The sequence below is a fragment of the Pygocentrus nattereri genome, chromosome 7 (assembly GCF_015220715.1).
Source record: "Pygocentrus nattereri isolate fPygNat1 chromosome 7, fPygNat1.pri, whole genome shotgun sequence".
NCBI lineage: Eukaryota > Metazoa > Chordata > Actinopteri > Characiformes > Serrasalmidae > Pygocentrus > Pygocentrus nattereri.
Window position 1 is genome coordinate 23,682,567 of NC_051217.1, and position 12,542 is coordinate 23,695,108.

Below are 12,542 nucleotides of genomic sequence, written 5' to 3' on the forward strand. Positions count from 1 at the left end.
AGTGCAATGGATCTCAGCCCTTTCCACCTCATGGTCCACCTGTATCTCCACAGGAAACCCACAAGAAAGCAAAGCTCAACATTTTTTCATACAAGTAACTTTTGGGAGATTTTCAGGGCATTAATATGTGGGGCTGGTCTTGCAATGTTTGTCCATCAGTAAGCACGAAATATCAGCAGAATATTGGTGCGAGTGGACAACTGAAGGGTCAGGTGTTTCTAGAGACAAAGGGCAAAAAATTGACAGCTGCCTTTGTGCACCATTACCATTACGGTGACAAATGGTTAATTCTTTCTAATTCAAAGTGGACGGTGGTCAGGATGTTATGGGAGGACCGCCAAGGGTTGCTTTGCGCCCCCTGGTGGTCCTCAGCCCAGTGGTTGAGAAACCCTGCACCCTCTCCCACTCTGCGGTGTTTGTTCATGGTAATTGGAGGCAAGTAGAGTAAAGTTGAGGACAAGTGTTTGCTAAGGAGCAGCAGAAGCCCCGCCCCCTCATCACACGTACTTGCAGAAGCCACGTCCCTTCCCACTCGCATACCTTGCGGCTGCTGAAGTGGATGGAAGTGTTTTCCGTCGAAACTTCAGCAAAATGAGCCTCCCTGACAGCAAGTCATCACGAAAACAGTCTGCGGAGCCGGTAAGACGCTTTTGTCATCGAGGAGAATCGGATCTGAGCCTTTAATACGTGGGAAGGAAGCGTTTGTGGCTTATGCGCTGTTAGCAGCTGTTCTGTATAGTAGTGAAGGGGAGCTCCACCAATATTTCTAAATTTCTACATGAATGGTTGAGGTGTAGATGATTCAGAGTGAAATGGTGTATATTAATCCTTTCATGGCAGACGGGCATATGCAGGGCGTTGGGAGGCCAAAAAAAAAAGGCAGTGATACTTAAGTGACTCCAATGAAAGCAAAGGTATTTAAAAAGGTTTAGAATCTACTCCAGAACGGAGTTCCCTTTAGAGCTGCTGGGGAACTTAGTACCTCCAGCATCAGCATAGAACCTCAAACTGCTCAGTCTGACAGGACGCTTTCACAAACTTAATGAAATAAAACGCAATAGCAAACTGATAACTATTAGTATTTAGAAATACTTACTGAAGTACAATACAATGAACTGAGTGAATGCAACTAGTGGCTGCTAAGTCTGTGGTTTAGCCAAAGTGTATTACTCTCCAGAAGTATTCACTCACCCGTCCAAACCATTCAATTCAGGTGGTCCAATCACTTCCATGGCCACAGGTGTATAAAGCCAAGCCCCTAGGCCTGCAGACTGCTTCTACAGACATTAGTGAAAGAATGGGTCGCTCTCAGGAGCTCAGTGAATTCCAGCGTGGTACCGTGATCGGACACCACCAGTGCAACAAGTCCAGTCGTGAAATTTCCTCACTACTAAATATTCCACAGTCAACTGTCAGTGGAATTATAACAAAGTGGAAGCGATTGGGAACGACAGCAACTCAGCCACAAAGTGGTCGGCCATGTAAAATGACAGCGGATGCTGAGGCTCATAGTGTGCAGAGGTCACCAACTTTCTGCAGAGTCAATCACTACAGACCTCCAAACTTCATGTGGCCTTCAGATCAGCTCAAGAACAGCTTCATGGAATGGGTTTCCATGGCCGAGCAGCTGCATCCAAGACTCACATCACCAAGTGCAATGCAAAGCGTGGAATGCAGTGGTGTAAAGCGCCGTCACTGGACTCTAGAGCAGTGGAGACGTATTCTCTGGAGTGACCAATCGCGCTTCTCCATCTGGAAATCCGAGTCTGGCGAGTCTGGGTTTGGCGGTTGCCTGGAGAACAGTACTTGTCTGACTGCTTTGTGCCAAGTGTAAAGTTTGGTGGAGGGGGGATTATGGTGTGGGGTGTTTTTCAGGTGTTGGGCTCGGCCCCTTAGTTCCAGTGAAAGGAACTCTTAATGCTTCAGCTGCAAGAGATTTAGGACAATTTCATGCTCCCAAATTTGTGGGAACAGTTTGGGGACGGCCCCTTCCTGTTCCAACATGACTGTGCACCAGTGCACAAAGCAGGTCCATAAAGACATGGATGAGCCAGTCTGGTGTGGAAGAAGTTGACTGTCCTGACCTCAACCCGACAGAACACCTTTGGGATGAATTAGAGTGGAGAGTGTGAGCCAGGCCTTCTTATCCAACATCAGTGTCTGACCTCACAAATGCGCTTCTGGAAGAACGGTCAAAAATTCCCATAAACACACTCCTAAACTTTGTGGAAAGCATTCCCAGAAGAGTTGAAACTGTTATAGCTGCAAAGGGTGGGCCGACATCATATTAAACCCTATGGATTAAGAATGGGATCTTGCTCAATTTCATATGTGCCTAAAGGCTTCAAAAATATAGTAGAATATATATATGAAATATATATAGAAATATATGTAGAACCTTTTACAGCACCTTTTCTATCAGTCTGAAGAACCCTTTCATGATTCAAAGAACCCTTTAATCATGCAAAGGGTTCTTTGAGTGCTCATGGTTCTTTATGTATCTTTATGGTTTCCTCAGTAGAAGTAACACTATTACTATTAAAAATACTTACATTTACTTGAGTTAAAAGTAATTACTTTTATTACTTGTATACCTCAGTAGAAGTAAAAGTATTGCTATTTAAAATACTAAGGGCAGTATAAGTAAAACCTGTACTGTACTCAGGATTACATGTGCTTGAGTAAAAGATTTGATGGATGCACTTTTACTTCTACTCGAGTTTATTGGTGAGGAATATAATCAACTTTACACTCTGGCAAATTACATTTTAGCCATACATACTGGCCTAAAATCCTCATTTTAATTCTTTTCTTGGGGCATTTAATTTGACCCCTACATGTGTCTGTACCACCAGATATACACCTGCTCTGGTTTAGAGCTAAATAAAGGTGTCTCAAATCAATTTTTTCTTCCCCAAGTAGAAAACTAACAATGGAGGCCTTTTGGTTCCTCTCCTGAGCTGCTTTACTGATGAGTGATTATTTCCCAGCAGTATCAGCATCAACAGTGCAGGTTAAAGCCACTCTACCCACCTGACTGTTTGTACTGAGTGTCCTTGTGGTAATGAGTCATCTATAGAGTGAATTTCCTGCAGCTCTGTTAGATCAGGTTGGAATTTCGCTAATAGTTAAACGGGATAACTTTTAAATCCGAAGTGAGGGGTATCAATCGGAACGTTCTCTTATAGGAAAGACTTGACTTTTGGCTTAGGTTGTCTTGCTAACTAAGAAATTTTGGTTATTTATTTCTTTATTTCTTCATTTTTCTCTCCATTTCAATTGGATCCAGTTTCTCCCCTGCTAGTTGGGTCTACAACGCAATGTTACCATGATAGGAGGGTAAAGGTGTTTACCACATCTTTACAAACTAACGCCAAAGCGACGTCATTGTACAGCTCAACACGCTTGGAGGAGAACACTAACTACAAATTCTGTTACATCAGCTAACAGACGCGTTGCTGATACGTTTCCACAATGCGACTTGAATCAGAATTCTTGCTGCTTTTATGTCAATCCAACTCCACATTCGTCATAATTTTGCGCTGCTGAGACCTTAAAACATCTGGGGTGCTGCTTCTGTACAAAAAATGAGAAGAGACTCATCCAAAACCTCCCACGTTCAAAGAGATTTCAAAAAACACAGGAGAGCGAGGCTGAAGTGTCAAAGAACAGCTAAACGTCTGAAAGCAAAGTTTAACGAATCAGAGGACATGAACCAAAGAAGTGACTGCACCCTTTTTAGGGTGAGCTCGAACACATTCGGGGTGATGAGCCCAACTGTCAGTCAGTGAAGCTTCATGATGGCTCCAGTGATGTTGGTGAAAGTGAAGCTGATCCTCTGGGAGCGACTAGCATTTGTTGGCAGTTGTGATTGTTTACCTCTGGATGAGCCGCGTGAGGTTCTGTTCTTTGGGTCAGTTTAGTTGCAGTTAAGGAGCTGATCTCTTCAGACTGATGTCACATACAGATCACATTTAAAAGATAATGTGAACAGCCAAACAACAAAATCAGATTTGATGAGAAAATCAGATTTGGGCTACTTTTACCTGCTGTGTGAACAAGGCCCAATCCCATTTCTTATTTTTACCCCTACGCCTTGTTTTCAGGTGTCACGTTGCTCCTTAGAACTGAGTTACAGGGTAGTGGTTAAAATCTTCCCTATAAAAAGAGCATCACTTCATAAACAGCTAGCTAGGCGACCCTGCCCGTCTGCAGTGACAGCAGAGGAGGGGAAAGTTCAGCTCCTCACTGCTGGGCTTTAGTTACATTTAGGGATCATACACCTTCAAAGAGGGGGCAATTATTTATTATCACCCACCCCTAATTCTTCAGTGATATGAAGCTGAAGTCAGATATTCACCAGATTCTTGTTTGAATGTTCCTGTTCCACCTTAAATGGCGCAGCAGTTACATTCTGGCGTACAAATTCTCATTCGTCAGAACTGCTGGAGTATTTAAGGTGGAACGGGAAAGTTAGTCAGCCAGCTACCAAGACATTACCATGCTGTTTGGGGATTTTGTCCTTGTTATGAAGAAAAGGATCAAAATACATTGAAATGACATTAAACTGAGATGATACAGTGGTTATCATAATTTTTTACCAGAGAAACATCACATTTATGGGTTTCTTTGGTCTCTTGCTTAACCATCTTGCTGGTATCTCAACAAAAATTGGGACTCCCTACCCCCAGAACTCGCAAAACAAAGGGGTAGGGCTGAGTGGTAGGGGCAAGGGGTGAACTGGGATTGGGCCCAAGTCTCAAGGTTATGTACCTATGATAGAGGAGCGTGGAACATTACAGAACATTCTAAGATGACATACAGAAAACCAGAACCTCAGAGACAGAATAAGCATATCAGTTATACAATTAACCCCAACCCCCCCCACACACACACCCTTGTGATCACTTAATGATACAGTATTGATTAAATGACGATTGATGACATAAACCTACCATCCTAATCATTCTAGGCCGAGCTGAAACATCCTATGTTCTAAAAACTTAAAAAGCACTTAGGAGCAGTTACAGTTACAGCTGCATCAATTAAGTGGGATAAATGATTAATACTGTGATTAATACATATTGATTGGGTGAAGAGAAAGAAACACTGAAATTGGAAGCTGGAAATGAATTGGATTTAATAAGAGATCTATGATTAGTGAAGTAAATGTAATAAATGAGTTATATCAGAAAGAAAGAAGACTTTGACGGCCAGTGACTGGTGATGTGGCCACAGCAGCCTGGCTGTTGGGCAGTAATCGCCTCAAAAGCTGACTGGTGTATCGAAAACAGACGTTACTGTAGTACCTCTGTAGTAACCTAGTATGTTATACATACTAAATAATAAATAATAATAAATAATAGCATTATGGCATATTATAATCAGCACTGCCCTGACTGTGTGTTTTGCTGGTCTGAGTGGATCAGACACAGCAGTGCTTTTTAAAGTCCACTCATTGTCCACTCTATTAGACACTCCTACCTTGTCGGTCCACCTTGTAGATGTAAAGTCAGAGACGATAGCTCATCTGCTGCTCCACAGTTTGTGTTCGTCATCAGTGGTCACAGGACGCTGTTGGTTGGATGCTTTTGGTTGGTGGACTATTCTCAGTCCAGCAGCGACACTGAGGTGTTTAAAAACTCCAGCAGCACTGCTGTATCTGATCCACTCAGACCAGCACAACACACAGTGACACACCACCACCACATTAGTGTTACTGCAGTGCTGAGAATGATCCACCACCCAAATAGTACCTGCTCTGTGAGGGTCCATATATATATATATGGGTTTTTTTATATAGCACTGAAAAAGGTTCTTCTATTGATGTCATAACAATAGGACCCTTTTTAGGACTCTTTTTGAAATCAGAATTCCATGGGTTAAAACCGAGTGGTTTGGTCTACAGTATTCAAAGCTTAAAACTCGTTTTAAACGTTTAAACGTTTGGTTCCTATCACCACCACTATGTTGGCTTGGTGGGTTTATCTAGAATGAATCATTTCACACGAAACCATTGTGAATGACTGTTTACATCTTAACTGTTTAATTAAACAGAAATTTGGAAAAGTCCTTGGAGTTCCCTGGTGAGTTCATGTTTGATGAGAGGTGGAGCAACTTTGGTGTCAACTGCAGCAGATTTAAACTGTCACTGGGGCAGCACCCGTCTTGTCGCTGTGAGGTGGACTCACTTGTGCTGCCAGCTATTTAGACATTACTGGCTGTGTGTTGAGTTCTTTTCAGAGGACAGTAAATCTGCACTGCTGTACAAGCTGTACACTGATGACTTTAACTATATCCAAGTTTTATTTCTATAGTGTCGTCCCATGAAAAGATAGAATAAAATATCTGCAGAAATGTGAGGGGTGCACTCACTATTGTGAGATACTGTACATTTGTTTGTACCTTGATGAATGAAAAATGTACCTGCACAGCACCTTTATTTCTAACTGGGTAGATTTCAAGTTTCCTAAAGAAATGCATACATATCTAATTTTCTCCTCTGTCCTCAGCACTTGTCGGTTGTCCAGCTGAACATTGGTGGTCGGTTGTACACCACCACTCTGAGCACTCTGCGGAAATACCCCAACTCCAAGCTGGCCGACATGTTCTCCGGGCCGCTGAAGCTTCAGAAGGACAGGGAGGGCCGCAGTTTCATAGACCGGGACGGGACACACTTCGGTGCGATCCTCGAGTACCTTCGCACGGAGGAGGTCCCAAACAAGAACTTGCTGGAGGTGCACAAGGACGCCGTGTATTATGATATAAAGCCCCTGGTGAAACTCCTCGAGGACACACCTCAGCTTTTCGGCGAGACCGTGGGAAGGCAGCAGTTCTTGTCTCGTGTGCGCAACTACCATGAAAACCTGGAGGTGATTATCAGAGTCGCCAGAGCAGAAGCCATGGCTTCGAGATACTCCACAATAATCATGTGCGTATTAAGGACAGAGGAGGATCTGGCGAGGTACAATGATGCTATGGACAGTCTGGACTCTAAAAAGGAATCTGTGGTCAGCTTTGGCCCCTGGAGTGCTCCAGCTACTGTAGAGGATCTTCTGGATTGCATAAAAATGGACATAGAGGCCAAAGGGTATAAAGTGAGCCTGAAAGCACACAACTTGGATAAAGGGTTTCTTTTCAAGAGCCATGGTTTCTTCTATAAGCTTACGTTCACCTGGTGGTGACCACTTTCAATTGGTTGTTTTTGTGATGTCACAAAAACCAGTGTGTCTACATATATACACCTATTCATAAGGCAGATCAGCCCCACTCATTGACTTTGAAGGGTTTCAGCCTAGGCTGCTTATTGAATGAGGCACAACACAGGGCAACCGGTCAGAACAGAGATCGTTAGCATATATGAGTTTCAAAGGCAAAGTAAGAAAAACATCCAGTTAAACTCTAAGGGATAAAGAGAAAGATTGGAAAGTGGCCACGTAAAATTTGGATTATTTTTGCTGCATAAAACCACATAAATGTCATAAGTCAACCTCAGGGAAAGAAACAGAATACATGAAAATGTATGATATTAAGATTAAATCACCCTTATAAGTCCCACAATGGGGAAATTTCATCTCCACATTTAGCCCATCCGTTTAGTGAAACACCACTAGTGAACACACACACTAGGGGGCAGTGAACACACTTGCCCGGAGCGGTAGGCAGCCCTATCCACAGTTGGGGGTTAGGTGTCTTGCTCAAGGGCACCTCAGTCACGTACTGTCAGCTTCAGCTTAGAGAATCAAACCGGTGACCTTCCAGGCACAAGGCTGGTTCCCTGAACTCCAGCCCACGACTGCCTTATTATCCCTTCAATATTGACCTTTATTTGTCCTTTCATCTTTCATTCTCTTCCCTCTCATTAATCGAGGTTATCCAGTAAAACGCCGTATTTAGGCAGACGAATTGCACCATAGACGTCTGTAATGCGCTACAATACAAGTCTTATGTGTACAGTATTCTTCACTCTGAAAGCTTTATCTCTCCTCCACTCCTCCAAGCCCATTTAAAGGGCTCATACCCTGTATATTTCCCATATTTTATTATTTCCCCTCTGTTCACTTATGATGTGCCAAAAACATTAATGTATTTTTCCCTGACCATTTTTCCAGGGCTGTTTACTGACCTGCCTTTACCTCTACATTAAACAGGCTTTTGCAGGGACTTGAAGAATGTACATTCTGATCAGTGGTGGACAGTAACTGAGTAAATGTAATTAGTTTCGATACTTAAGTATTTTTTTCATGTATCTGTACTGAAGTTTTTCCGTTATTGGGCGACTTTTTACTTTCACTTCACTACATTTCAAAGTCTAATATCTGACTTTTTCCTCCACCACATTTTGAGAAATCTGTCGTTCCTTTTGGTTTCTGTGTGTATAAAACGTAACACGTCAAAACGAAAGAAGTGCAGAGCAAGAGCACCAATCAGGGCACAGCGGTCACTTTGTTTAGAGCTGGTTTTGACCTGTTGGTCATACCGACCCAGTGCAGCACACGGTTCAACGTCAGAGCAGCAGCGTAAAGTTTTTGGGAGAGTCTGTTCAACATAAATAATGAACTAACCTGACTTTGTGTAAATAGATCACAATATAGAAATATGTCCACATATGCAGTCGTGACTGACGCGGCTTTTTTCTGAATTTATACAAACACCATTTCATTTTATAGTAAATTAGTTTGGGCTGGTTTATGTTCATGAACAGAGACCTACAGATCAACATAGTAAAGGAGCTCATTTGTGATCCTGAGTTTAAAGCCAGTTTTTATTAAACTTAAACTTGTAACTAAGTTGTCAATAAATCTTAAACTGAAACTTTGCTTGTGTGTAAAAAGTGATTTCAGAGCCACTCGGTTCTCCCTGATGGAAACTGTTTACCTTCAGTGTTTTGTGCTTATGATCATTTTAATAGACGTCAGCGTCACTAATTAATGACGTTCTATTAAAAGACTGGTTTATCAAGAGAGACACTGGAGGATTTTCACCTAAAATGAGTTCATGAAGCGAGTCTTGTTATAAAAATGATAACAGGACATCAGAGCCATAATTAATCTTTTAGTACTTTTATTTTTTGATACTTAAGTACATTTGAAGGTAAATACTTTAGTACTTTTACTCAAGTTGAGGTCTAAAGGGAGGAACTTTTACTTTAGAAGACTAATATTAGACTAATATTTATACTTAATAGAAGACTAATAGACTAATATTTTACATAATATTTTAAGTTGGCTGTTAATTGACTTGTTAATCGACTCGAGGCCTATTATTTTATGTTGAACTTGACAGGTTTTGGTAGGGTTCACTTTAGGACAGTGCAACGTAAAGGAGACTAAAAAGGAGACTAAACTAAAATCCTCTCAACTTGCCCATACTGAAATCTGTAATATATATGTATGTATATATATATATATATATATAAAATATAACTGGCCAGGCCTATATTTGAAATGTATGTCGTGTGCACATTCGTAACTATTACATACTGAAGACACATGCCTTGTATGTGGATCGTGCATGTATATCTGGTACATGGTTAAATACATCCTGGTACATTATTTACTGTGTTATCTGTTTGCTTTTAGACATCAGGCGTCTAGCTTGATAAGTCTGGCATGCCGCTGACTGTATGCCACTGCTGGTCCACCCTCGGACCACCCAGATTACTATATATACACACCAGTCAGGCATAACATTCTGACCACCTCCTTGTTTCTACACTCCCTGTCCATTTTATCAGCTCCACTTACTGTATAGTTTCACTTTGTAGCTCTACAGTTACAGACTGTAGTCCATCTGTTTCTCTGATTCTTTGTTACCCTGTTCTTCAGTGGACAGGACCCCAATGGACCCTCACAGAGCAGGTGATATTTGAGTGGTGGATCATTCTCAGCACTGCAGTAACACTGACATGGTGGTTTTTGTATTAGTGTGTGTTGCGCTGGTACGAGTGGATCAGAAACAGCATTGCTGCTGGAGTTTTTAAACACTGTGTCCACTCACTGTCCACTCTATTAGACACTCCTACCTTGTTGGTCCACCTTGTAGCTGTAAAGTCAGAGACGACAGCTCATCTGCTGCTGCACAGTTTGTGTTGGTCATCCTCTAGTCCTTCATCAGTGGTCACAGGACGCTGTTGGCTGGATATTTTTGGTTGGTGGACTATTCTCAGTCCAGCAGAGACACTGAGGTGTTTAAAAGCTCCAGCAGCACTGCTGTGTCTGATCCACTCAGACCAGCACAATGCACATTAACACACCACCACATCAGTGTTATTGCAGTGCTGAGAATGATTCACCACCCAAATAGTACCTGCTCTGTGAGGGTCCATGGGGGTCCTGACCACTGAAGAACAGGTTAAAAGGGTTTAACAAAGTATCAGAGAAACAGATGGACTACAGTCTGTAACTGTAGAACTACAAAGTGCAGCTATACAGTAAGTGGAGCTGATAAAATGGACAATGAGTGTAGAAACAAGGAGGTGGTCAGAATGTTATGCCTGATCGGTGTATATATTAATATATATATATATTTCATTTCATTTAAGAACAATGTGTTATCTGTTCTGTTATCAGTCTACAAGACCCACCTATGTGAGTGCCTTACACAGAGCCTATCTGTTTAGGATCTTTGTTGCAGGCAGTGGCCTCCCTTGTTTAATATTGACTCTAGTTTATACCTGCCCATTACACTCACTGGCTTACCTTGCCAGACAGCAGGCTAAGAATGAAATAATCACTAATGAACTAATGGGCAGTGACTAGTGTAATGACATAATATAAATCATAAAAATATAAACATAAATCAATATAAAACATAATAAAATCTCTCAAATTTGTTTGTTTTGTTATTGTTTTGTCCTGTATTGATATTTAAAGTGAATATGTGTCCCTTATCAGCCAGTGTTTGATGTTCTCATGTGTTGTTAATGAACGGGTTGTTATGCTGAGCCTCATGCTATGCCTGAGGTGCTGTATGACTGTTGGTGTTTGACAGTGTTTGCTTTTCAAATTCCATAGGTTTACACCTCTAGGACATGCCCTGAACATCTGAAGACAAATAAGAGAGTAGTGAGATCGATCTATCTGTCTGTCTGTCTGACCGCCTGTCTGTCTATCTAGATTAATGTTACTGAATTCATATCTTTTATTATAGTTTAACAATTTTGTCTCATTTCTAAACCTTCTGAAGTGTTCTTAGCTCTTAGGTTTTATGAAACAATAGCATAGCAGGAACAAATTATAGTCAAATATCATCTGGCTTCACTCGCATATGAACTTAAGTAACATCCCATTCTTAATCCATAGGGTTTAATATGATGCTGGCCCACCCTTTGCAGCTATAACGGCTTCAACTCTTCTGGGAAGGCTTTCCACAAGGGTTAGGAGTGTGTTTAAGGGAATTTTTGACCGTTCTTCCAGAAACACATTTGTGAGGTCAGACACTGATGTTGGACGAGAAGGCCTGGCTCAGTCTCTGCTCTAATTCATCCCAAAGGTGTTCTATCTGGTTGAGGTCAGGACTCTGTACAGGCCAGTCAAGTTCTTCCACACCAAACTGGCTCATCCATGTCTTTATGGACCTGTTTTATGCACTGGTGCGCAGTCATGTTGGAACAGGAAGGGGCCGTTCCCAAACTGTTCCCACAAATTTGGGAGCATGAAATTGTCCAAAATCTCTTGGTGCTGAAGCATTAAGAGTTCCTTTCACTGGAACTAAGGGGCCGAGCCCAACTCCTGAAAAACAACCCCACACCATAATCCCCCCTCCACCAAACTTTACACATGGCACAATGCAGTCAGACAAGTACCGTTCTCCTGGGAACCGCCAAACCCAGACTTGCCTATTGGATTTCCAGATGGAGAAGCGTGATTGGTCACTCCAGAGAACACGTCTCCACTGCTCTAGTGCCGGCGCTTTACACCACTGCATTCCACGCTTTGCATTGCGCTTGGTGATGTGAGGCTTGGATGCAGCTGCTCGGCCATGGAAACCCATTCCATGAAGCTCTCTACGCTGTTCTTGAGCTGATCTGAAGGCCACATGAAGTTTGGAGGTCTGTAGTGATTGACTGCAGAAAGTTGGTGACCTCTGCACACTATGAGCCTCAGCATCTGCTGACCCCGCTCTGTCATTTTAAGTGGCCAACCACTTCGTGGCTGAGTTACTGTCGTTCCCAATCGCTTCCACTTTGTTATAATCCCACTGACAGTTGACTGTGGAATATTAGGTAGTGAGGAAATTTCACGACTGGACTTGTTGCACAGGTGGCGTCCGATCACGGTACCACGCTGGAATTCACTGAGCTCCTGAGAGGGACCTGTTCTTTCACTAATGTCTGTAGAAGCAGTCTGCAGGCCTAGGGGCTTAGCTTTATACACCTGTGGCCATGGAAGTGACTGGAACACCTCAATGATTTGGATGGGTGACTGAATACTTCTGGAAATATGGTGTATATATTATTAAAATGTTCTTAAATATGTGATCATATTTTCCCTCTCGGCCGCGCGATGGCGACACTGCAAAACCAAAATCTACGGCGAGCA

The 12,542-nt window shown here is 42.3% G+C and overlaps 1 protein-coding gene across 1 annotated transcript; it reads left to right on the forward strand.

The window, feature by feature from the left end:
- Positions 1-487: 487 nt before the first annotated feature.
- On the forward strand, positions 488-8,269 carry kctd14 (potassium channel tetramerization domain containing 14). Its single transcript, XM_017704122.2, has 2 exons — positions 488-639; positions 6,513-8,269. Exons 1-2 carry the CDS (start codon positions 592-594, stop codon positions 7,182-7,184), a joined length of 720 nt encoding a protein of 239 aa, XP_017559611.1. The 5' UTR covers positions 488-591; the 3' UTR covers positions 7,185-8,269.
- Positions 8,270-12,542: the final 4,273 nt, after the last annotated feature.

What these genes read in the sequence shown, in the direction of transcription:
- kctd14 (XM_017704122.2), top strand. Translation starts at nt 592, where the DNA reads ATGAGCCTCCCTGACAGCAAGTCATCACGAAAACAGTCTGCGGAGCCG. An exon ending in GAAAACAGTCTGCGGAGCCG is followed by an intron (nt 640 to 6,512) that starts GTAAGACGCTTT and finishes CTCTGTCCTCAG; the next exon opens with CACTTGTCGGTTGTCCAGCT.